The 26,983-nt window shown below is 39.6% G+C and overlaps 1 protein-coding gene across 4 annotated transcripts in view; it reads right to left on the reverse strand.

Moving 5' to 3' along the window:
• LOC118897357 (aminopeptidase O (putative)) overlaps positions 1 to 26,983 on the reverse strand; it is a 380,228-nt gene that overhangs the window by 306,641 nt on the left and 46,604 nt on the right. For all 4 annotated transcript variants that reach the window (XM_036856496.1, XM_036856495.1, XM_036856494.1 and 1 more), the window contains exons 2-3: positions 14,040 to 14,952; positions 1,778 to 1,944 (exon numbers count right to left, since the gene is read on the reverse strand). In XM_036856496.1, the coding sequence (XP_036712391.1) occupies positions 1,778 to 1,944; positions 14,040 to 14,815 (943 nt within the window). In that variant the 5' untranslated portion in view covers positions 14,816 to 14,952. The remainder of the gene's footprint in view (positions 1 to 1,777; positions 1,945 to 14,039; positions 14,953 to 26,983) is intronic.

Consider the following 26,983-nt stretch of genomic DNA (forward strand, 5'->3'; position numbering starts at 1 on the left):
GTCTATATGTGTATAACTGAGTCACTTTGCCATACAGCAGATTGGCACAAGATTGTAAATCAACTATACATCAATAAAAACAATAAAATAAAATAAAAAATGCCTCTGATGATGTACACAGCCCCTGCTCCTGCTGACTACCTCTCTGCAGCACCCAACACTGTGAAACCCCGCCCCCAGCTGAGGTCACTCCAGTCCTGTGTCTCCTTCCTTTGTCCTCTGTCTATGATGACAATTTTTAAATGATAATATGTACTATAGAGAGAGATGTTTTTTCTTTTTTTTTATAAATTTATTTATTTATTTATTTTTGGCCGCGTTGGATCTTCGTTGCTGGTGCCTGGGCCTAGTTGAGGCGAGTGGGGGCTGCTCTTCATTGCGGTGCATGGGCTTCTCATTGCAGTGGCTTCTCTTGTTGCGGAGCACGGGCTCTAGGCGCATGGGCTTCAGTAGTTGTGGCAAGCGGGCTCAGTACTTGTGGCTCGTGAACTCTAGAGCACAGGCTCAGTAGTTGTGGAGTATGGGCTTAGTTGCTCCTCGGCATGTGGGATCTTCCCGGACCAGGGCTCAAACCCATGTCCCCTGCATTGGCAGGTGGATTCTTAACCACTGCACCACCAGGGAAGTTCCTATAGAGAGATTTTAAATACCAGAGGGAAATGCAACAAAATGTTAGCAACCATTTTGTTTAAAATTATTTAATTTTATTACTTTTACTTTTTTGTATAAGTCTCTATAATAAGTAGTGGAAGGAGACACCATATTGTAAATAAAGAAATATTACAATTACAAAAATTTTACCTGGCATCAACATGCCCTGGATCTCAACTGAAAGTGTTAATTATTGCAATAAGCAAGAAATTCGCAGACAAAACCTTGATGATGCATTAACACTTGCCTTCCATCTTTCTTACACACCTTTGGTTCAAAACTTCATGTCCAAGGCTTCCCTGGTGGCGCAGTGGTTAAGAATCCACCTGTCAGTGCAGGGAACACGGGTTTGATCCCTGGTCCGGGAAGATCCCACATGCCGCGGAGCAACTAAGCCAGGGGGCCACAACTACTGAAGCCTGCACTCTAGAGCCTGCTTGCCACAACTACTGAGCCTGTGCTCCACAGCTACTGAAGCCCTTGTGCCTAGAGCCCGTGTTCTGCAACAAGAGAAGCCACCGCAATGAGAAGCCCACGCGCTGCAATGAAGAGTAGTCCCTGCTCACTGCAACTAAAAGAAAGTCCATGCGCAGCAACGAGGACCCAACGCAGCCAAAAATAAAATTAATTAATTAATTAATTAAAAAAAACAAAACAAAACTTCACGGCCAAATAGTGTACAGAACAGATGCAATACTAGGACGACTCCAGTGGGCCAGCCAACAGGAGCACTATCGCTCAGCATACTGAATAACCCTGTACAGGCTCCATGACCAAACCACAGATAACTCTACTGTAATGGTGTTTCCATGACACACTTGCCTGCCCAGAAAGTCTTCAACCAAGACCACCCACTTACGGCCCACAAACCATCAGCTGAAAGCAACTGCCTTAATAATCTAGGAATTGATAACTCTGGCATGAAGAGCCCCACATGCCATGCCTAGGCTCCCAAGTGCCTCTCCCCATCCCGGGCTGTTTTCTCTGACAGGATGTTTTATTGTATGTTCAGTCCAACCCAGCTAATAAAGGAGCTCTTTTAAAGTGGAGAAAAACACCGTGTATTGGGTTGCTGGGTCCAGCATGTGTGCAATACATAAAGAAGCACAGAACACATGTACAGTACCTTCCCGAAGCTGTGTTGGCTTGGCAGAATTTTCCCCACTCATTAAAACAACAAAAGATGCAGCTGCTCGAACTGTAGCCTGCCATGTTGACATGGCAACGGGTGGCTCCTGGCATGGAAAAAGGGCCCTGTTGTTTATGGGCGATCCCATAGTATAAACACATGGCCTGCAGAAGAAAGACAAAGAAACAAAGGGGGAGAATCTTTAAAATGAGTTGTCACTTTTCTCACCACCATGGTAGCGAAGGTTAAGTTGAGCTTTCAAAGAGAAAATATCTGAGACTTTGTAGTTGACTGGTTTCAGAGCATCTTGAACTGAAACTGCCAAGGGCTGTGTGAATAGCTGAGTGGTAATTTCTCCCAAATGAATTACTTAAACATGTAAAGAGAGTTTTTTGTTTGTTTGTTTGTTTTTTAAGGGGAAAAATATTTTTTTGGATAAAGTTTTAAATACTAGTCTGCCAAGTTAAAGTTTACACTAACCTTGCCCCTCCCTTTAGGCCCTTAGGCCTTCGAAAGAAAAAAGTTTTAGAGACATTCTTAAAAAATTTTGGAAAATATTCTGGAAAAGAAAATATGTTTAGCGATCACTGAGATATTAATACTTAGAAAAACAAGCTGGTGGTCTCAAATCCAGTGCTGGCGGACAGATACCCCCAATCTTGGAAACCACCATCTCAAATGGAACCCTTGTGGGAATCCTTGTGTGGAGGCCAAGAACAGGGGTTGGCATATCAACAGGACTGTAGGTCACAACAACCAGGCTTGTGACGGGAAGCCCAAGTGCACAGTTGTTACCAAAGCAAGTGTAGGAAACCAACGGCATGACATTAGGGCTCATTCTGCTACAGTTAAAAAACACAAACCCACACATACCAAGAACGATCCCTTCCATGATTAAGTCACAGACAGAAATGGAAAAAAATCTATGAGATCCAAGAAATCTATTCTTTTAACACCACAGAGGAGAAGGTACAGACTGATCCTCAGCAAGATGTCTTAGGAAAATGTTTCTACTTTTTGCTTTTCAGGAGTTATGGCAAATATGATATAGTTTTAATCAGCTTGATTTATAGAGTAAATAATAGAGCAGAGCACTACCTCTCTCGCATAAACTGGTTTTCCTTTTTAGTTAACATTGTTATGACTGAACATTTATTGTGTTCTTACAATGAGCAAGAACACATAGAATGATGGCCCCACTCCATCAGTCAGGGTCCAGGAAGGAAAAAAGAAACCAGCCTAGGTCTTAATAAACAGAGGTTATTTTATATAGGGAATTGGTCATACAAGTAACAGAAGTGCTGAGAAGCCAAACAGGGAAGAGTGAGGCAACTCAGAGATTAGACACAGTGGTAAGGAGCTGTGACTCCACAGGTTGGAGGAGCTACTGTTACTGGGTGTTACAGGGTCATTTGACAGAAGCCAGAGTCACAGTGGGGAATGTCCAATGGGTGCTGGGACCAGGGAGACTCAGTCATTGATGGAGATGCCAAAAGAAGCAGAAAGAGGGGAGGAAATACCCTGTATCTCACCAACTCTCAAATGTTCCATCAATGCCCCACGTTGGCCAAACCTGACAGGAAGCCAGAAGACAAGGCAGCCTGAGAAATGAGGTCCCTTGTCATTCAGAGAAGATCATAATAAGAGCAGAAAATGGACCTTAGAGCAAACAGGCAGTCTACCTCCTAGAAGTGTGTATGCTGTGATAACTCATAGAATTGACATGAGGCAGGGAAAGAAGATTAGAAATTCAGAAGACTTTAGTCCTGGCTGGGTTACCAACTCATTAAATGGCTATGGAAAAGTCCCTTGACCTCTCTGAGTCACATGCAAAATGGGGATGGGGGGGCAGGTATGTGACTTCTATTGTCTGTTCTGGTCCGTAAACCTATGATTACGTCCCAGAAACGTAGACACAAGAACAAAGGCAAATTTTCTTGGAAGGCCCAGAATCCCCCATCGGTTTCAGTGAGTGCTGAGCTCCCACCCTGGTCCCCTTGGATCCTTGGTTAATTGACTTAGCCTTAGTTAACTGCCCAGCTTCAGGTTGTTTGAGAACCTAATGACGAAGTCGCCTAAAGCCACCTCCTCCTAGGCGGGGCTGCTGGTTGTGTTTGCCTGGTGGGGGGATGCTTTAGCAGCTCAAGTTCTGAAAATTCCACCTGTTTTTTCCCAAAAGGCCCATCTTAGGGAAGGATCCCAAGATGAAACGTATCGTCAGTGGAAATGGAGTATATTGCCACTGGCCAAATGGCAGGTATAACTCCTCTTCCTCTGACAATGGCAGCCATTGAGAATCAAGGCTTTCTTTCTCACTGAAGCAGAATGGACCCCACAATTTTGCTCAGCTCATGAGCTTTAGGAATCCACTTCCAATCTAAGCAGACTTGTGGAGATAAACCTATTTGTGATGCTCACAGGGAAGTGGGAGTCCCTTGCCTAGAGATCGCCTAAGACTTTCTCTGCCTCATGCACAGGGGAAGCTGACCCCATATTACGGTCCTAAGTCCTAGGGTACTTAGGCCAAGTCTGAAAGTATCTGTGCTCTCTTGCTTTTGCACGCAGCACCTCATTTCCCTCGGGTGACTCTGGTGCTACAGGTCTTCCCTTCCCTGCACAGGGAGCAAATCCTCCCCAAAAGACTGGCTTGCCCAGATGTTTGCTCTCCTTCTTCCGATAAGCTTGGGTTGGAGGTCACGCTGGTATATTATTATGCGTTCCACCTGTGCCCTTAGGTATGTGGTCCCCAAGGCTTCCTCCATCAGCCTCCATACCTCTTTCCAGAAGAAACAATCAGATTTGAGATGAGGTCATATATGAGAAACACTGCAGAGGAAGAATCAGAAAGACATAGTGATTTGCTGAAGGAGAAGGAGAAGGAACAGAAGGCCCCTCTGAGGTAACCAACTTCCAAGATGGACCCCAACGACCCCTGTCCCTGGTATTCACACCCCTGTGTAGTCCCCTCCCACACTGTATCAGGTTGGCCTGTGTGACCGATGGCTATGGCAGAAGTGATGTCACTTCTGAGATCAGATTATTTAAAAATCTATGGCTTTTGTTTTAGGGGTTTTCCTCTGTGTCTCATCACTTCCTCAGGGCAGGGCGGGGGGTGCCATGTCATGAGGACACTCAGGCAGTCTATGCAGGAGCCCATGTGGTAGGAACGAAGGCCTGTGGCCCACAGTCAGTGAGGATCTGAGGCCTGTCAACAATCTTACACGTGAGTTTGGAAGAGGATCTTCCAGCTCCAGCCAAGCCTTGAGATGTCTGTGGCCCCGGCAGACAGCTGACTGCTACACTGTAAGAGATCCTGAGCCAGAACAACCCAGTTAAGCTGCTCCTGGATTCCTGACTCTCAGAAACTGTGTTTAAGTTTTGTTCTTTTAAGCTGTTCAGTTTTGAGGTAATTTGTTATGCAGCAATAGATAACAGAATTTTCCCAGATTTCTGCCTCAAGAGATAAGATGGATCATGAAGCTATTAAACAAGAGAAGAAACTAAGGGTGCCAAGCAGGTCACAGGAAGGGACAAGGGAGAAGGAAAGTTCCTACCTGTTTAATTTGTGTAGAAAGGGCTTTACACACCATATGGCAAAGGACACTTGTATGGACACAGAGACCTCAATTTCCTAACCCCAAACAGTATAGCGTCCAACAATGGGACTGAGTGTCTGAAATTAGACCTATCTCAAAAATTTAGAAATGGTGATTTTATGAAGTAGTAAGTATTGATGTTGCAGGCAGATTTGAGTCTGGGTATCGTACACAAATAGGGAGGCGGGGAGGGAATCCTTCCATTGACTGGATTTAAAAAAGCATGTTATCACCATAATTTCCTCCCCAGTTCTCTATTATTTCCCCCCTCTAAACAGCCTAGTTCTAGATATTCTGTTCTAGAGTTTTGTCCTGATCCCCTGTCATCCTCTTGAAGGCTCTCTTTGCATCGGCGCCTGAAGTCTCCCAACCAAGGGGATTAGTTGCCTGGCCAGACCCCAGGAAGCTCTCACCTCCAATCCTCCCATTGTCCCCACAAGTCTCTTTCCCTCTCCTCTTTATATGGCTGGGGCATCCTTTCTGCCAAAGTCTATATGTTTTCTTTCTAGCTTTCCACTTGGTCTCCAGAGCTATAACTCTGAAAGTATAGATCAAGTCATCTATCTAAAAGCCACACCCATAAATATACCCTTGTCTGATATAAGACTGAATCACGTTCTTATTGGAATGTTTTCATAAATAGGAAAACAATCCTAGGCAAAATTTCTTGAAAATGTAGATTCCCTTCATGTTCCCAGTCTACTCCCTTCTTGGCCTTTTCTTCTTTCTCAGCTGCAGCTTCCCTCCTCCCTCCTCAACACACCTAAACCGAGTGCCAGTGACTTCATAACGGATGGCTTTTTCAGCTTTCACAATCTGATATTCTTATGCATGTCACACATCATGGTGCAAATGTCTAAAACAATCTAAAGTTAAGTAACTACATTTTAACAGGGATGAAAGCTTTAACCCCTGGATAAAGGTCTAGTGGTGGAATTTTGGGGATCCGACAGAAAGTGGAGAACTGGTCGACATAAGGTCTTCATGGAGTCATACTCTCCTGAAAATCATACTCTCTACGTGGTGACTCCTATCACACACACATTCCCCACCCCTCCCTCCCCCCGCCCCTGTGTCCCAAGAAGGGAGGAAAATCTTTGTGCATTTATAAACATGCTCTGCAGTTATCTGGATGTGTAATCACCGAAAGAAATGCAGCTGTGTTTATTCAACATGCACAGCCTTGCACCTCGGCCATGTTGCTAAAATGCTTATGGGATAGATGTTTAGGCGCCAGCCTGCAATTCTGATGTTTATAACTTCATTATTTCCCAACTGAACAATTCCTTCCAACATGAAAAGGAAAACTCTCTTTCACCAGGGCTCGTTCTACATGCCCTGGGATACCCACCCGCATGGAAGACCCCCCTGGAGAGCCCAGACTAACTGCACAGGAGTTGTGGGAATGGGAGGAGGCCACTGAAAATCAGAAAGAAAACAAGGTAAGATGGGGGTCACAGGCAGGCCCATGGCTTGTTGCCGTTAAAGAACTTCTAAATTGAGGAAAAACCTGTCAGAGTAATAATTACTTCAGCTTCTTGTTACATGTTTGTGTGTATGCGGAGCAGTCAAATGAGGATAAGATACACTATGCTGCTATGGTCTGAATGTGTCCGTCCTCATTCATATGTGAAATCTTAATGCCCGAAGTGATGGTATTAGGAGGTGGGGTCTTTGGGAGGTGCTTAGGTCATAAGGGCACAACCCTCATGAATGAGATTAATGCCTTTATAAAAGAGGCCAGACCGAGCTTCCTAGCCCCTTCCACCATATGAGGCCGCAGCCAGAAGTCGGCAGTCTGCAACACAAAAGAGGGCCTTAACCAGGACCTAACGATGCTGGCACCCTGATTTCCGACTTCTAGCCTCCGGAACTGTGAGAAATAATTTTCTCTTGTTTATAAACCATTCGCTCTGCAGTATTTTGTTATAGCAGCCCAAATCGACTAAGACATCAACTAAACTAACATGTTTGCTTGTCTTTTTAGGACGAGCCATTTTTAAAGCCATCTATAAAACTTGTAGGGAATAGATTCAAACCATATATTTTCTTTATTTTCAGTTTACTATATGCATGTCTTTTTGCAGTTGGAGTAAAAGGAGGTTATTTTTAGTTTAAAAAAAATGTTTCAAGTTTCACCACTTTCTATAAAAATCACCCATTTTCAGAGACTTGATTATCACAGATCAACAACTGGGGAGAGGGCTGCTTCCGCAGACTCCAGTAGGAGGTGATGAGCCCCCTGTTGCTGTGGGTGTGGCTTGATGGGATGTTTTCCCACACTGATCTGGTCACTGGAAGCCAGGGGGCCACAGATGTGACAGCTCAGTGGGTCAGATTCTTTTATAAACTCCCCAGAGTTACAAAGTCTTCAGGCCTCCTCTAATTCCCTTCCATCTGTACTCCTTCCTGCACCCGATCCTTTTTATGGCTCCACGGTCTCATTAAACCTAAGTTACAATTTCCATTGTAGGTAAGCAACCCTCTTGCTTTCTTGTTACACAAAAACCAAGAGCAGACTACTAAAACAGGAAGTGTCAACCACAACTCTCTCTCACCCCTATACACACACACACACACACACACACACACACATTCTCACACACACCCCTTCTTTATTATCATTCTTCTTCATGGCACAGTCACCAAAACTGTGACTCACCAATCATAATGAACATATACGGCAAGTCCAAGGAGAATGCTGCTTTGACTTGGATAGATTTTGTGTATGGTCAAAATGGACTGGACTGAAAGTGGCTTTGAGTCAGAAAGTCACCTCTTCTTTAACAGAGGTGTTTTGGGTGCAAAATAAGCAAGCTGTTTGTACAGGCAAAGATAGTACTTTTCATCTGGAAGTCCCTTGTGAGTATAGGATTTCACGTACGGAAAACATTTGGAGATCCTCTCATGGAATTTTCTCATTTTACACACGAGGAAATTAAGCTCCAGAGATGTAAAATGACTTATCTGAAGTCACACAGCTAGTTGGCAGCCCAGCTCTGAGTACTCAGTTCTCTTGGCTCTCACTTTTTAGATTCTTTTCAACACTCCATGCTTTTGGTTATAGGTCATTTTGATTTGTTATTTTCTGTTATGTTTGGTGATTCATGTTTTTTTTGTTGTTGTTTGGTTGGTCATTTTTGTTACTTGTTTAAATTAAGATAGTCCATCATTGCCTTTTCTCCCAAGACGCAACTGGGATTCTGAGAAATAGAGATCCATCTAGACAGTGCAGCAAGGGGATAAGGAACCTGAAAAAGAACACTTCCAAACATTTTCATGTTTGGAATTATCAATTCCTCCTTTGCAGTTATACAATGATATTACAGAATTAATGTGTATTTCCCCTTCAGTTCTCATGAATTTTACATTGGTTTCTTGATGCAAGTAGGGGGGGAAAAAGGTATTAATTACAGAAATGTTCATTTTAGACCTGAAATCTCTTCTAAAATATCTTCTGCTCATTCTTTTAATTTTAAAACTTAATAGTAAGATACAAAACAATGAAACTATTTTCGTGTTTGTGCGTGTGTGTGTGGTGGGGGGACATGTTTTAACATCTGGTTTTGATATCAAACTAAAAATACTCCAAAGGTCTACATCGTCCTTGGTCCAACAGCTGAACAATAAATATAATTTTAAAAAGTCATTCCCTCCTTAGTATTTTGCCAACATCATTCTGGCTTTGTCTAAAACAAAGAAACATCATAGTGATCTAGGAAATTTTAATATCACTTTAAGTTATAATGTATTTTCCTAGTCAGCTATGTTTAACAATGACCCAAATAATTATAGTTTTTAAAATAAATTTCCTATGTTTAACTGAATTTCCCCTCCATTCAACTCATGTTCAGTGATGTCATTAGCTTAAGCAAGATCTCCTAGACCACTTGGCTGGTTCCACAATTATTATAATGATCCAAAGGGAAAAAGGAATGGTTACCAGAAAAAAATGCTTTGGTTTTAAATATCATTTTATTCACTGGAATGGAAAAAAAGGCAGGAAAATGCAGAAAGTACATAAACTTTGAATAAAGATTTCCATTTTTTAAAAGATTTTTTTTCTTAAGTATGTTGAGGCTTTAGAATCAAAAAGATATTAAGGCCTCTTCCTGTCTAGCTTAGCAAGAACACCGTTACACATTCTTGACTGTTCCAGGTCTCATCAAAATATTTTTAAAGGGCACACATACTCACACACCACACAAAAGTAAACATCTTTTCCAAGAAGCATGTATCATATTGTTATGTATGTGGTTATTTCATCAGTCATTTTTAAAGGTCACCTAAAATCCAGTATCTGAATGATGGAGGCAAGAAAGAGCATTTAGGTTCAAGAGAAGCCAGAACCCCACAATGGCTAAAACAAAGTAAGAAAATGTAGTTTTTATATTTCCAGCTATTTCATTTTAGAACTAGAATAACAATGAGGAAGAAGAAATGACTGACAATGATTGAAAGAAATACTCTTTTACAGCTGCAAATACATTTTCAGTTCTTGACCAGAGAACATTGCTACTTGGTAAAAATGGGACGAGAGCTCTTATGAAAGAGGAATTTCAGGATGGAAAGATGATGATTTTTTTTCAAATTTGAAGTTATTCTTTAATGAGTTTTTTATTTTATCAGTTTTAGATTTATTTTTAAAAGTACAAAGATAAAACACAGAGTCCCCATATATCCCATACCCAGTCTGCCCTACAACTTACATTAGTATATTTGTCACAGTTGACACATTATTATTAACTAAAGTCTAGATATTAACTAAACTACTCAGATTTCCTTAGTTTTTCTATAAAGTCCCTTTTCTATTCCAGGATACTACATTAATTTTAATCATCATCCTTAGGCTTCTCTTGACTGTGACAGTTTCTGAAGACTTTATGTTGGCCTTGAGAGTTTTGAGGAGTACTGGTCAGGTGTTTTGTTGAAAGTCTGATTTATCTCATGTTTTTCTCTTGGTTAGACTGGCGTTATGGGTTTTGGGGAAGAAGATCACAAAGATGCCATTTTCATCACACCATAGCAAGGGTTCATACTATCAATGTGACTCATCACTGTTGATGCTAACTTTGATCTCCTTGCCGAGGTCACGTTTGTCAGGTTTCTCCAATGAAAGTTTACTTTTTCCTCCTTTCCATCCTGTCCTCTTTGGAAGGAAGTCACTATGAATAGCTCACACTTAAGGAGTGAGGAGTTATGCTCTACCACGTTAAGGGCAGAGTATCTATATAACTTGGACATCTTTTGCACCATGGATTTGGCCATTCTCCTCTTTTTGTTTATTTAAGTCAATCACTGTTTTATATTAGTATGGACTCATGGATATTTATTTTATATTTTGGGTTATCATCCAAAACTATTTTATTTTGTTGCTCAGTTTGAGTTATTAGGAGTTCTTTCAGATGGCTCCTTGGACTTTGACAGACACACGTAATTCCAGGTTCTTGTTGCTGCTGTTTGAGCATTTCCTTATTTTCCGGCACTATAGATGCTCCAGCTTCACCTTGCATGTTGTCTGCCCCAGTCCCAGCCGTTTCCCCAAGAAGCCCTGGTTCCTTTACTGGAGAATATATCAGAAACCAAGATCCGGGCGCTAGGGTACACTCACTGCTTCTAAACCCACTCAGCTGACAAACAAGGAAATATATGTGTGTATGCTATCACTTGCAAACATCCATATCTATAATTATTTCTATATGCAACCATCTGTATCTAGAGTATGCTAAACATGAGTTCACAGTGATGTCTCCAATTCTAATCCATTTCCACGTGGATCATTCTAGCCTCCACCCCTTGCTCATCTGTAATCTCCCTCTTCAGCAGTGAGAAACCTGGCTCCCATCATCTGCATCCATTTACTAAATTGCTCAATTCCAGGATACACGTACAGTGGTACCAGGATTGTTAACCTGTACCCCCATGGGAAACAACTCTATCAACTACAGTACAGTATTTATGTACAGTTCCTTTTGCCTTTAGCCTTACAGATTCAACTCATTTCCAAAGTTACTTAGGTCAGTATCTTTTTCCTCTACTCCCTTCATTGAGGTTGTTTCATACATTTTTAATATAGCTAGATTGTTCTGTCATATTTTACATTTCATCCTAGGATCCTCTGACCTCTTAAGTGATTATTTATTTATATATTATCAAACAAAATAACAAGTTTTACTCTCAACAAGGGGTAGGATGAGAGTGGGAAGGGGAGAAGCCACTGATGGAACTTGAAAGGAAAAGTACCAGTTTAGAGCTTTTCTTAAGTTTCTGTCTAGTATCTGCTTAAAAATAGAAGTTTATTGAAAGCTAATATAATTTGTTTTTTTAAATGTATTGAAATCTTTGCATACAATAAGGGACATGGTAAAAATCAAAAGTAAGAAACAGAGCTCCCTTTCACAATTAATGCATGGATTTTTCTAGGAGCTTTCAGTAACTTTATTCAATTTTCCTACTTGTAAAATGGGAATAAAAAGTTTCTCATCCAGACTAAGAATTTATAGTAGGCATATGGATAGTATTCTGCCATTCAAGGATAAAAATGTAACCACTACTTTAGTTTAATAAATGTAGACTCTATGCCTTGAAGGAAGTAAGCTCTACCCAGTTATATTTTTCACACAATTGTGAAATTTTACATTTTCACACAATTATATTCATAAAGCATTGTAACCCTGATGATTACTATTTGCTCATATCACTAAGCAATTATTTCTGTCTAGTAACCTGGGATCCTTGGGCATTTTAAGTTCTTACAGTATCCAAACAGTTACCAGTATATACCTAGATTTATTTTTAAGCATGTGGGAAAATTTACAGAGATTTGGTGGCCATTCATGGAAGATTATCTTGACTGTAATAAAATTCCCCCCAAAAAAAAGAAAAAAAAAGGAGAAGAAAAAAATCTTTGAGGATTAAAAAAAATTTTTTATCCCTGTAAGACTGCATAAATGCCATTTATTTACTAACATATAATCACAAACTTCCAAAAATACAGCTTAAACTCCTGCTGTGATCATGTGTTTTACTGAATTTTCAGAAAAGGAGACATCAAGAGTAAATTCAAGTCAACCTTTCAGGAGCAAAATGTGCCCACGGACCTTCTGAGTTTCTTTAAGGAAACCAGCATTTATCAATAACTCATTCCTACTCAACACTTTACATGCAGTGTAATTCACAAGTCTAAACTCTTTCTTTGTAGTAAGCACTGAGAAGAAAGCCATGTTTGAGGCCATTACTGAGTATTTCTTCTAAATACTGTCGATAGTTTCTTCTTCCCCGTTATTCTAATTCAAAAATGAAATATCTGAGAGTATAAAATCTAGAATTTCCTAGTTAAATATTCAGAGACAGTATATTGTCAAACCTTATTGAACAGCCCATCTTCAATAATTTCAAAAAAATTTGAAGATACAGTAGGAACACCTATTTCTTTCCCTCATAGACTCCCAAGAATATCAAATAAGTTATTCTATAGATAAGTCACTATGCTTTTGTACTGACGTAAATTTGCACCACCCCTGCACTATCCCAAAGGCCGCCTCAGACTCCAGCAGAAATGACAGGAAGCAAACTCATTCTGAGCAGGGAGGGAGACCAGAGCAGGAGGTAAGATTAGAGGCAAGGAACGGGATAATGAGAGCTCAAAGTCAAAGTGATGCTTTTAAAAATATAATCTAAAAGGTTTTTTGGGGGGTGAGTTGGGGGAAAGATGTAAGCAATTTACCGAGACCACTGCCTCCATTAAGGGAGTCCAATGCTATAAAAGAAGGCGCTGAAAAACAAGCTCACAGAGATGAACACTCCTCCAACCAAGATCTGCTATAATTATTGTATTGCTTTGCAGTACATTAGCACAAGGAAATAGGTAGAATAATGAGGAATCAATAAAGTTTGATTTGAAAATTCTCAAATTCTAAAAACCCCGAACAACTGTTAGAGGACGGGCAAGAAGAAAAGAACAAATGACTGCCTAAATACCCGCCCTCTGAACATCGATGCTTCATCAATTCCTTCTCCCCACACAAAAAATCAGCAGTCTCCTTGGTGTCAGATACCCAGAATCACGGTCAAAGAGGCAAGTGTGGACTCAGCAGGACTGACTGTCACACTCCTCAGAACCAGATCTTTCCAGTGTTTGAGGGTTCATATTACATAATAACTGACAAAGTCCAGGGAGGCATTGCTGCCAAGAGACAGGTACAGTAAGAAAGCCACAAAGCAGAGCTGGCTTTATTTGGAAGCACTTTGCCAGGCTTCACACCAACCCAACTTGGCAGCTATGTAATCCCTCAGGGGGAATATGAAGGAACTTTGAGAAAGTATTTGCTCAAAGATACATATCGTTTCCATCTACAGTACTGGAAGTTGCCAGCAGAGATCTCAACAGAGAGCTAGGCTCGGCATTTAACCATTAAACCTGACTTTCAGTCTCCTAACTCAGAAATACAGGGGCTTAATAAAGTAATCTTTTCATCCTGACTTAAGGGAAGTAATCCTATTAAGAGTTCAGCATGCCTGGGAATTTACCTGCTTCACTGTGGGTCGAAGGATTTAAGGTTAGATGGGTAATGCCACACTAAAGAGGAGTGTCTTTACAAAGACTCATCTCCCGGTGTGTAAGATTAATGGGCAGGGGACTGCAGAGGGCCCAGATAACCTACCTGCCACTCTGGTCTGAGGTCCATGTAACTGATCGCCCCTGGGGTTTGGTCGTGTACCGTATCCTTATGGCATGAGGAAAGTCAGTAGCTGTCTGAGCCCCTGTCTTCCTGATCTGTAAGCTCCAAGTGTCAATGTCAAACAGGAGCTCCCCACAACCAGGAGCCTGGCTGCAGCGAGCATAATAGTCTAACTGCTCCCTCCAACGATCTGCAGGCAGAGCCACGAGTTCACGTACAATCTGATTCCTGAGCTTGGGAGACCTTGTAAAGTTTTCAATACCTGGCACAGCAGCAACATCCACCTCCTCAACCTTTAACACAGATAAATCACAGCAGTCCAACACTAGCAAAAAATCCTCACTCCCATGATCCCCTGTGTCACAGCAGTACTTTGAGCTAGAAATCCCAGAAGCCTGTTCCTGGTTGTCATGGTTACCATCTTTACCAGAAGTATCTTTTTCACCTTTACCACGGATTACAAAATCATTATATCCCATTTTAGATGAGACGGTCCTTGTATTTGTCACAGGAATATGGCAGGGTTCAGGCGTCCTAAATTTGCAGGCTTCGTTTGACTCTGATGGGTAGGTTTCCTCGGTGGAACTACTCTGTTTCTTGAATTTATTTCCAGACTCGAAGAAAAGCACTATGGTGCCCTCAATGATTTGACTTTCGAAATCCACATCTAAATCCAGTACATAGTGCTTCACTAGTATGTGGCTGGTGTTGGCCATGAGAGGCAGGTCATCTCGGGAAGGATCCAGCTTTATGTCCATGGTATAGGTGTTGTTCGAGAACTTTGTTAAAATCTCAGAAGGGGCTTCCTGTCAGTCCCAATCTTCCAGAGTCATAAATGGCTGCTTACCAAAAAACACCTGATGTCACAAATTAGGGTTCCACAACTTTCAGTCCCCTGGTAAAGAAGAAAAACACAATCACACAAAATTCCAAACAAGACCCCTTGCTCCTGCAACTGCTGCTTCTGCAAGTTGACTACCTCCTTAAATAATTCCCCAATGTAGTAGAAGCTCATGGCTAGAAGGCAGACTAATCTTTTTGACTGACATCAAAGAAAACTACATTATGGGTTTCTAAAAATATTTCAATTATCAATGGAATGAAAGGGGCCTCCACAAAACCAGAAGAATCATGTTCCTAACTAGAACAGTCTTTGTTTCGGAAAAGAGCAATTGTTAGGCAAAAGTGTAACATCACTGTACCTCTTGTTTTAAAAGATATTAAATGTATCACTTCTAATTTTGTGCACCAAAAGAAAAGTGATTGTTTCTCTACTGTGATTCTAAGTAACAAATGTGAATGAAGGCTAAATGGTCTCATATGTTTTATTCTTTGAGAGTAATCATTTAATACATACAATGTAACTCCAGGGATTATTGTACTTTTCACATTAGGACTGCTCTCATATCAGCACTTCCAGTAAATTACAGGAAAATGAGCCAATTTACCAAGAGTGCATTCTAAGTATTCCTTTGAGATTGTTCATGGAGATTTTTCAAATTTATAGTTAAATACTCAAGGTATATCATTACATCTTAATAGCTGAAAGCCCATTAACATTCTGGATAATAGCCTTCTTCTGGCAAACGAAAAGGTCTTCTCATCTGAAAAAAAAAAAAAGTATGCAAATGCCTATAAAAGGAAGGAGAGAAATTAAAACGTAGAAACAGATGTTGTAATAAAATGCCCAAGTTCTTCGTAAAAGTTCTGAATCAAAATGTAGTCCTATTTTATAACAGCAATCCAGCTAAAAGAAAAATTATTTGAAATTATTTCAGTCCCTGTTGTGTACCTAATTTCTTTCAGCATATTTTTTTTAACTAAAAGTGAAAAAAAAAAAAAATGGCAGCGGAAAAGAAACAAAAACTCTGACAGAGTAGATTTATTTAAAATCACTTTTGTATTTCTAAATATCAAGAGGAATTCTTTTCTCAACAGCAAAACAACATTACTTGCTTGACTTTTCAAGTAAAATTGAGCCCTCCCTTTTTATTGTTTAACTCCTCCTCACTTCCCTTTTAACTTTTTCTGCCAATCTCCTAGACTCTTATTTCCTTTCCTTCTAGAATCTCATTCCAACAATCAAAACTATTGAATTTTCATTTTCTACCTCTGCACAGGCTATTTCCTCATCAAAATCTCACCTATCCTTAAAAGAAGCTGGCTTCCTGCAGCCTTGTACAATTTGGTTTCAGGCTATTTTTTTCAGTCATGGAGACCACACTCCCTTTGAATCCTTGTCCTCTAGTCAAAGGGCCTGCTCAGCACACTGCTCCCTAAAGATGACCTGACATCTTGCCTCCATGCTTTTTGGAGGCAAGTAGTGTGCCATACCTGGAGTGCTCCTGGCTCCCACCTCCCATATCCACCTGCCAAATTCTATTCTCCCTCCACACAGTTCAAGTCCAATTGCCTCCTGAAATCCTTCCTTGCTCCCTACTCTCCCTCCCCCATCCCCACCAAACTGTATGTGGTAATACACACTTTGACTTTAAGAATGATAGGAATTGAGAGAAGTCAGGGATGTAAAAGAATAGTCTGAGATTACTTTAAAGAGAAGCTGGCACTCACTTTAATCCTAGAAAAGTCAATGGGCAAAGGGAATAAGCCAGGGTATTTTCTTTTCTGCATGAGAACAATTGAACCTGTCACATAATGAATAATAAACTACAATAAAGCTATTGGCTATATCTATGTAATTAGAAACAACGGATGTTAAAACTTCATCCTGCTGGTGTTTGGAGCTGCTGTAATGCAGTATTTTGTTGATTGGGCTATTAAAAATTTTTTTTAATTAAAAAAAAAAAAAACTGAATACACACACGAGGAAGAGCCTGAATCAATTAAGACAAGGGTTAACTTTGTGGTTGTCTAAACTATCAAATTTGAAAAAGAATACTATAGTATTTCTAATAATATAGATAAAACCATTTATTGTCTAACCCTAATAGATTCCTTCATTTACTTATGAAAGTTAATATAATTTAATAAAATATATTCTTTAGAGTAGTTTTCATCACTTCTGTCCCTGGTGGCTGTCCCTAGACTGCCTTAGAGCCCTGCCCATCCAAGACTGTTAATGTCACTTTGTTTGTCAGCCTAACTGGAAATCTTTTTGTCCTCTTCAGTAGATTCTTTTTTTTTAAATTGAAGTCTAGCTGATGAACAATATTATATAAGCTACAGGTATACAATTCAGTGATTCACAACTTTTAAAGGTTATACTCCATTTATAGTTATTATAAAATATTGGCTATATTCCCTGTGTTGTATAATATATCATTGTAGCTTATTTTATACATAATTGTTTGTACCTCTTAATCCCCTACCCTTATGTTGCCCCTCCTCCTTCCCTCTCCCCACTGATAACCACTAATTTGTTCTCTGTATCTGTGAGCCTGCTTCTTTTTTGTTATATTCACTCGTTTGTAGAATTTTTCAGATTCCACATATAAGTGATATCATACAGTATTTGTCTTTCTCTGTCTGACTTATTTCACTTAGAATAATACCGTCAAAGTCCACCCATGTTGTTACAAAAGGCAAGATTTTCATTCCTTTCTATGGCTGCATAGTATTCCATTGTATATGTATACCACATCTTCTTTATCTGTTCATGGACATACACGTGGCTTCTGTATCTTGGTAAGTGTAAGTAATGTTGCTAAAAACACTGGGGTGCATGAATCTTTTCCAATTAGCGCTGTTGTTGTTGTTTTTTGAATATATACCCAGGAGTGGAATTGCTGGGTCATATGGTAGTTTTATTTTCAGTTTTTTGAGAAACTTACATACTGTTTTCCACAGTGGCTGCAACAATTTACATTCCGACAACAGTGTACAAGGGTTTCCTTTTCTTCACATCCCCTCCAAAATTTGTTATTTGTGTTCTTTTTGATGACAGCCATTCTGACAGGTGTGAAGTGATATCTCATTGTGGTTTTGATTTGCATTTCCCTGACGATGAGTGATGTTGAGCATCTTTTCATGTACCTGTTGGCCATCTGCATTTCCTCTTTGGATAAATGTCTATTCAGGTCTTCTGCCCATTTTCTAATCAGGTTGTTTGTTTGTTTTTTGTTGTTGTTGTTGGTCTCGTTAGTCACATCATTTGCAAATATTTTCCCCCATTTAGTAGGTTTAGTAGGTTGTCTTTTTGTTTTTTTTTTTTTCCTTTGCCGTACAGAGGCTTTTAAGTTTAATTAGGTCCCATTTATTTATTTGTGCGTCTAATTCCTTTGTTTAGGAGATAGAGCCAAAAGAACATTGCTGTGATTTATGTCAGAGTGTTCTGCCTGTGTTTTCCTCTGGGAGTTTTATGGTTTTGGGTCTTACGTTTAGGTTCTTAATCCATTTTGAGTTTATTTTTGTGTACAGTGTTAGAGAATGTTCTGATTTCATTCTTTCACATGTAGCTGTCCAGTTTTCCCAGAACCATTTATTGAAGAGACTTTCTTTTCTCCCTTGTATATTCTTGCCTCTTTTGTTGTAGACTAGTGACTTTATTTCTGGGCATTCTATCCTGTTGCATTTGTCTCTATTCTGTTTTTGTGCCAATACCATTCTGTTTTGATTACTGTAGCTTTGTAGTATAGTCTGATGTCAGAGAGTGTGATTCCTCCAGCTCTACTCTTCTTTCTCAAGATTGTTTTGGCTATTCAGGGTATTTTGTGTTTCCATACAAATTAAAATTTTTTTTGTTCTAGGTCTGTGAAAAATACCATTGGTATTTTGATAGGGATTGCATTGAACCTGTAGATTGCCTTGGATAGTATGGTCATTTTAACAATATTGATTCTTCCAATCCAAGAACATGGTATAGCTTTCCATCTGTTTGTGTCATCTTCAGTTTCTTTCATCAGCATCTTATAGTTTTCAGAGTACAGGTCTTTTGCCTCCTTAGGTAAGTTTATTCCTAGGTATTTTATTATTTTTGATGTATGGTAAAGGTGATTGTTTCCTTTATTTCTCTTTCTGATAGTTGTTAGTGTATAGAAATGCAACAGATTTCTGTATATTAATTTTATATCCTGCAACTTTACTGAATTCATTGATGAGTTCTAGTAGTTTTCTGGCATCTTTAGGATTTTCTACAAATAGTATCATGTCATCTGCAAATAGTGACAGTTTTATTTCTTCTTTTCCAATTTGGATTCTTTTTATTTCTTTTTCTTCTCTGATTGCTGGGGCTAGGGCTTCCAATAATATGATGAATAAAACATGACAAGGGCATCCGTGTCTTGTTCCTGATCTCAGAGGAAATGCTTTCAGCTTTTCACTGTTGAGTATGATGTTAGCTGTGGGTAGGTCCTATATGGTCTTTATTATGTTGAGGTATGTTCCCTCTATGCCCACTTTCTGGAAAGTTTTTATCATAAATGGATGTTGAATTTTGTCAAAAGCTTTTCTGCATCTATCAAGATGATCATCTGGTTTTTATTCTTCAATTTGTTAATGTGGTGTATCACATTGATTGATTTGCAGCTATAGAAAAATCCTTGCATCTCTGGGATAAATCCCACTTCGTCACTGTGTATGATCCTTTTAATGTATTGTTGGATTCAGTTTGCAAATATTTTGTTGAGGATTTCTGCATCTAGGTTCATCAGTGATATTGGCCTGTAATTTTCTTTTTTTGTGATATCTTTATCTGGTATTAGGGTAATGCTGGTCCCATAGAATGCATTTGGAAGTGTTCCTTCCTCCACAATATTTTGGAATATTTGGAGAAGGATAGGTGTTAACTCTTCTCTAAATGTTTGGTAGAATTCACCTGTGAAGCCATCTGGTCCTGGACTTTTGCTTGTTGGAATTTTTAAAATTACTGACTCGATTTCATTACTGGTAATTGGTCTGTTCATATTTTCTGTTTCTTCCAGTTCAATCTTAGGAGATTGTACATTTCTAAGAATTTGTCCATTTCTTCTAGGTAGTCCAGTTTTCACAGTAGAGTTGTTCACAGTAGTCTCTCATGATCCTTCATATTTCTGTGGTGTTGGTTGTAACTTCATTTGCATTTCTGGCTTTATTGATCTGAGCCCTCTCCCTTTTTTCTTGATGAGTCTAGCTAAAGGTTTATCAATTTTGTTTATCTTTTCAAAGAACCAGCTTTTAGTTTCATTGATCTTTTCTATTGTTTTAGTTTCTATTTCCTTTATTTCTGCTCTCATCTTCATGATTTCTTTCCTTCTACTATCTTTGGGTTTTGTCTATTCTTCTTTCTCTAGTTCCTTTAGGTATAGGGTTAGGGGCTTTTTGGGTTTTTTTTTTTTTTCCTATAAGTTATGATAATGTTTTACTTTATTTCTTTTTTCCCAGCTTCATTGTGATATAATTCACCTATATTTTATTTTTTTCCATTCTTTTTTTTTTGAAGTATAATTGATTTACAATGTTGTGTTAATTTCTGCCGCACAGCAAAGTGATTCAGTTATACATATATATACATTTTTATATTCTTTTCTATTATGGTGTATCATAGGATATTGAATATAATTCTCTTGAACTATATTGAATATAGTGCTACACAGTAAGACCTTGTTGTTTATCCATTCTATATATAAGAGCTTTCATCTGCTATAGGGCTAGGTTGTTTATTTGAGATTTTTCTTGTTTCCTGAGGTAAGCCTGTATCGCTATAAACTTCCCTTTTAGAACTGCTTTTGCTGCATCCCATAGGTTTTGGATAGTCAGGTATTCATTCTCATTTGTCTCCAGGTACTTTCTGATTTCCTCTTTGATTTCTTCAGTGAGCCACTGGTTGTTTAGTAGCATATATATATAATTGTTTTAACTTGCTGATCTGTTAATTTCAAATGTATTTTAACAACCCAACAGTTGTACTCTCCTCCCCTCATGATTACTATTTTTGATATCATATTTTACATCTAATTGTTTTGTGTCTCCCTTAACTGCTTATTGTGGATATAGATTATTTTACTACTTTTGTCTTCTAACCTTCCTACTAGCTTTGTGCATGGATGATTTCCTACCTTTATGTTTGCCTTTATTGATGAGCTTTTTCATTTTGTAATTTTACTTGTTTCTAGCTGTGGCCTTTTCTTTCTCAACTAGAGAAGTTCCTTTAACATTTGTTGTAAAGCTGGTTTGGTGGTGCTGAATCCTTTTAGATTCTGCTTGTCTGTAAATCTTTTGATCTCTCCATCAAATCTGAATGAGAGCTTTGCTGGGTAGAGTATTCTTGGTTGTAGGTTTTTCCCTTTCATCACTTTAAATATATCATGCCACTCTCTTCTGGCCTGCAGAGTTTCTGCTGAAAAGTCAGCTGATATCCTCATGCGAGTTCCCTTGCATGCTATTTGTTGCTTCTCCCTTGCTACTTTTAATATTCTCTATTTTTAATTTTTGTCATTTTAATGACTATGTGTCTTGGTGTGTTCCCCTTTGGGTTAATCCTGTAGGGGACTCTCTGCACTTCCTGGACTTGGATGACTGCTTCCTTTCTCAGGTTAGGGAAGTCTTCAGCTATTACGTCCTCAAATATGTTCTCAGCCTCTTTCTCTCTCTCTTTTCCTTCTGAGACTCCTATAATGCAAATATTAGTGTACTTGATGTTGTCCCAGAGGTCTCTTAAACTGTCTTCATTTCTGTTTTTTTCTTTTTTCTTTTGTCTGTTCAATGTCAGTGATTTCCTCTACTCTGTCTTCCATCTTGCTGATCCCTTCCTCTGTATCATTTAGTCTACTGTTGACTCCTTCTGGTATATTTTTCATTTCAGTTATTGTATTCTTCACCTCTGTTTGGTTGTTCTTTATAACTCTTTGTTAAAAACTTCTAACTTCTTGCTCTGTGCATACATTCTTCTCCCAAGTTCTTTGATCATTTTTATGATCATTACCCTGAACTCTTTCTCAGGTAGATTGTCTATCTCCACTTCACTTAGTTCTTCTTCTGGGGTTTTATCTTGTTCCTTCATCTGGAACATGTTCCTCTGATGCCTCATTTTGCCTAAGTTGCTACCTGTATTTTTATTTATCTGGTAGGTTAATTATGTTTCCTGACCCCAAAGAAGTGGCCTTCTGTAGGAGAAGTCCTATGTGTCCCAGCAGTGCACCCCCTTCTCATCATCCAAGCTATATGTTCTAGGGGTTTCCCCTATGAGGCCTGTGTGGGTCCTTCTGTTGTGGTAGGCTGACTACGTGGGTGGTCTGGTAGTCTTGGTTGGCCCCTAATCCACTTGGTTGCCAGGCCCTGCCTTGTGAGGAGGCTTCTGGCTGCTGGTTGGCTGGGCCTGGTCATGAAGCAGCTGACTGCAGAACCCCAGGGGGCCTCGGGGCTAGTGCTGGCTCACTGGTGGGCAGAGTCAGGGTCCAGAAGACCCCAGGGCTGTTGTCTACCCACTGGTGGGTGAAGCCAGGTTCTGGGGTTAGTGCTGGACTACTGGCTCACAGAGCTGGGTCCTGGAGTCTGGCTACAGGGCCCAGGGATCCCACAGCTTGTGTCAGATCACTGGTGGGGAGGGGCTGGTTCCTGACACAGTTGGGTACAGTATCCAGGATGTCCCAAAGCTTGTGTTCGCCTGCCAATGGGCAGGAACAGGGCCCAGCTGGCCCCAGGGCAGGGTCTGGCCTGCTGTAGGCAGGCTGGGTCCATAGGCTGTGGGATCATAGTTTTCTTATACCTGGTGACTGCCCCCTGGAGCATGGAGCTGGGTCCTGGCCCTCTGGTGGGCAGGATCATGCCTAGAAGCATGTCTAGAGGTGGCTGTGGGCTCAGGAAGTCTTTAGGCAGCCCATCTGCTGAGGGGTGGGGCTTATTCCTACCCAGTTCATTTCTTGGCCTGAGACATCCCTACACAGGTGCTAACGAACAGTTGGGTGGAGCCAGGTCTTAGAGCTAATGAGCTAGAGGGAAGGTTCCACAATGGTGCCTACCAGCACCAATGTCCACATAGTAGCAGCTCCCCAGAATGGCTGCCACCAGTGTCTATGTCCCTAGGGTGAGCCACAGCTGACCCCCGCCTCTCTGAGAGACTCTCCAAGACCACAGGTAGGTCTGGTCCAGGTTCCTATCAAATTACTGCTTCTGCCCTGGGTCCCAGAGAATATGAGATTTGTGTGTGTGCTTTAAGAATAAAGTCTCTGTTTCCCACTAGTCCTTTGGGACTCCAGAAATTAAGTCCCACTGGCCTTCAAAGCCAAATGCTCTGGGGGCTTGTCTTCCTGGTGCAGGACCCCCAAGCTGGGGAGCCCAACGTGGGGCTCAGAACACTCACTCCTGTGGAAGCACTATAATTATTCTCTGGTTTGTGGGTATGGAAGTTGATTATATTGTGAATCCGCCCCTCCTACCCATTTCATTGTGGGTCCTTCTTTATGTCTTTAGTTGTAGAAGATCTTTTCTGGTAGGTTCTGGTCTTGTTCACTGATGGTCGTTCTTAAAATAGTTGTGATTTTGGTGTGGTTGTGAGAGAGGGTGAGCTCAGGGTCTTTCTACTCCGCCATCTTGGTCCCCATCTCTAAACCTCTTTCAGTGGATTCTTGAGTATACTCCATATAGAGGCAATTATAAATCTTTTCTCCTTTTAACTTTCCAAGTCCATGCCTGATGACTCATTCTTAGCTGATTATTTGGTGTCCTACCTGACTGAGATGATTTTGAATCCCTGAAACTCCACCATACCTCAAGCATTTCTAGTTCTTCACAATTAGTGCCATCTCCTGATTCAGAGGAAACATATTGCCTTCTCCAGATTCAGAGGAAACAATAATCCCTTCTCACCAAAGCCAATTTTTTCCCCCTGCATCCCAGCTTTTGGAGTCTGAGAGAGCCAAATGAACAGCACTCTTCTTGCACATCCAAATTCTGAACATACTGGGAAATAAGATGAGGATATGGCAAAGGGAGACCAAAATATCACATTATTGATGAAGACTAAGCTGGAGAATATGACTTGGCATGGGAGCCATATGTATCTCAAAGCATTATGTTGTACACCTTAAAGTAATACAATGTTATGTGTCAATTATATCTCAATGAAACTGGAAAGAAAACAAACAAGCAAAAACTACGTTTGGTCCTGTTGTCCATTTTAACTAGTCTACTTTACTGAATTCTCAAGCTGAAAAATTCCTTAGGGCTCACTTCCAACACTCTAGTTTTACAAATGAAGACAATGAGGTCCAGAGAGGTAAAGCAATTTGCCCAAGGTCAATTTCTGAGGCTCTTCCACTTGCTGATACTTTTCCTTGAAATTCTCATCCTCATGACCATTTCCTTCATATTGTCCGAGTCATAAATCAAATGCTAAGACTCTCTTCCATATCGCCACTCTACCGTTTTTATCTTCTTTCAGTTGTGTGGACTAGAATCAATTCAGAGTATAATAGCTTTGGAGAAAAAAGGAGAATTTTTAAGCAAGCCCAGAAGATTCAAAAGATCACCATCACCTTCGCATGGTTTCTAACCTAAGTTATGTATAATGTGTAAGTCTATTAAAACTTGTTTCTTATTACACCTATTTCCTGTTTGCCTTGGATTCATGGATGATCTAAATATTTTTCTCTGCAAGTACATTAACTCTCACTGACATCAATCAGGGTCACAGTCTCATGTTTAGGGAAGAACTGAACTGACTGTGGTTGCAAACGCATATATCTGGCCACCTTGAAAGGCCTCTCTCAGCAAATAGTAACCATATTTCTAAGCAGTTCGTTGACTTCAGCACTTTTTGCTATTATTGTGCTCCAATTTTAAATGCCAGCCCATCTCACTAAAGCATTTTTCCATTCTCCATCATAAGCCATAACATGTAAAATTCCTCCCTTTATCAAACCCAATGATTAGTTTCCAGCGGCTAACCACTGCTACCTCTAAAATAAGTGTACTATGTGGTGTGTGTTTTAAATGCTTAAATAATTGTTTCAGCAACACCATTAAAGGCTTTGAAAGATTTAATGTACAGCAATATTTTTCTTAAGAAAGGCGGGGGGGGGGTGACGGGGGTAAGTGGAAGAGGATTAAATACTAAACAGAGCTATGGCATGGCAAAGAAACTGCCTTGTCACCTTTAATCACCCAAACAGAAATGAGCAAATTTACAAATGTGTGAAACAGCTTCCATTCTGGAACCCTCCAAAGAAAATAATTTCATTCTCCTTTCAAGCTACAAAGTCCTCTGTATCACTCTCATGGCCCTGAACTTATCCTACCTCGTTTTATAGTTACCTTCATCTTCCAAAGGTCTATAAAGAACTTGGGACTCCTAATTCATCTCTGTGTTCATGACCATGTTAAGTAGAATACCCTGTACACAGTAGGTTCTCAATAAATATCTGTGGAATTTGACATCTGAGGGCATTTGTGATTTCAATGTCTAGTTATTTACAGAACAGGGATTCTGGTTTGCATAGGTTCTAGAAGAAAGTTATTGCTTAAACATCTTCTTCCAGACAGCTCTCATTTCTTCTTCTCATCATACACCTGTACTTCTTTCTGCCACATCCCTTTTCTTGTAAGCAACTCAAGGGAAAAGGAGAGAGTTTTGCATATATGCTTATTACATAGCATTGAGCATACTGGGAATAGTTATAAAATATTTAATTCTACAGATTACTTGTTCAGAGGAAGACAGTTGTCTTCTATTGCAAGTGTGTTCATTCGTTAGGATACAGTGATTGCTCTTAATGACAGTAATTAGGTTACTGAAGTATACTGTTTCTGGGCATACTTCCTCAGATAGTCAAATGCATATAGTCATAGGAATATAGCTTATTGATGTAAAATTTGATGATTTCAGAATTAGAAGGAATCTTAGAAGTGCAAATGTATTATGTTTAGAAATGTCACACTAACATATTATTTTGTAACTTATTTCTCTCACTCAATAGTTGCAAAATATAGCCATGAAAATGCAAATAAATCTAGCTTATTTAATTGCTATACATTGTCCTGATATGAGTATTCCACAATTTAAAAAAAATTTATTTGGTTGCACCAGGTCTTAGTTGCAGCAGGCGGACCCCTTAGTTGCGGCTCATGGGCTCCTTAGTTGTGTCATGCGAACTCTTAGTTGCAGCATGCATGTGGGATCTAGTTCTCTGACCAGGGATCAAACCCAGGCCCCCTGCATTGGGAGTGAGGAGTCTTAACCACTGTGCCACCAGGGAAGTCCCTGAATATTCCACAATTTATCCATACATTTCCCTACTGATAGAAATTTCAGTTCTTTCAAATTTTTCATTATTATGATATTGCAATGAACATCCTTGTACATGTCTCCTGGTACACATGTGCAAGTGTTTCCTGGGTAAAACACCTAGAATTCCATTTTGCCTAATATTAATATTGTCACACCTGCTTTTTTTTTTTTTTTCCTGATATACTGATATATCTTCTCTATCCATTTATTTTTATTTTTAACTTCTTTGGGTTGTTTTGCCTTGGGTATCTTTTTTAACCAACATTGGGCTGTATTTTTTTAAATATATAGTCATTTTAGATAACTGAAATTAATTTTATTTACATTTATCATGATTATGTTATAAGAGCACTAATCTCAACCAACTTATTTTGTGCTTTCTATTTACCATGAATTTCTTTGCTTCTTAGCTTTTACTTTTCTACTTTTTGTTGATTCTGAATTCTCTTTTTTCCCTCTACTGTTTCATACCTTATACAATCTATTTCTTTTCTTGAATATGCCTACTTAAAGTCAATCTCTGAAAAATACAAGGACCATAGAAAGTCTTATCATGAGTCCTTCCTCTTCCCTACTCTATACCAGCTTCCATATTATTGTTGCTAATATCTTAGCATCACATTGTTTTCAACAACCTTCATCCAACTTAGGAAAAAGTCAGTACTTATTTGTTCACAAGCTTCCTTGCTCATGATGGATTCATACATTTCACTCCTTCTTTCAGGGTTCAATTTTATTACAGTTACTACTGCTACATGACAAATTA

Source organism: Balaenoptera musculus, chromosome 6 (genome assembly GCF_009873245.2).
Source record: "Balaenoptera musculus isolate JJ_BM4_2016_0621 chromosome 6, mBalMus1.pri.v3, whole genome shotgun sequence".
NCBI classification, from domain to species: Eukaryota; Metazoa; Chordata; class Mammalia; order Artiodactyla; family Balaenopteridae; genus Balaenoptera; species Balaenoptera musculus.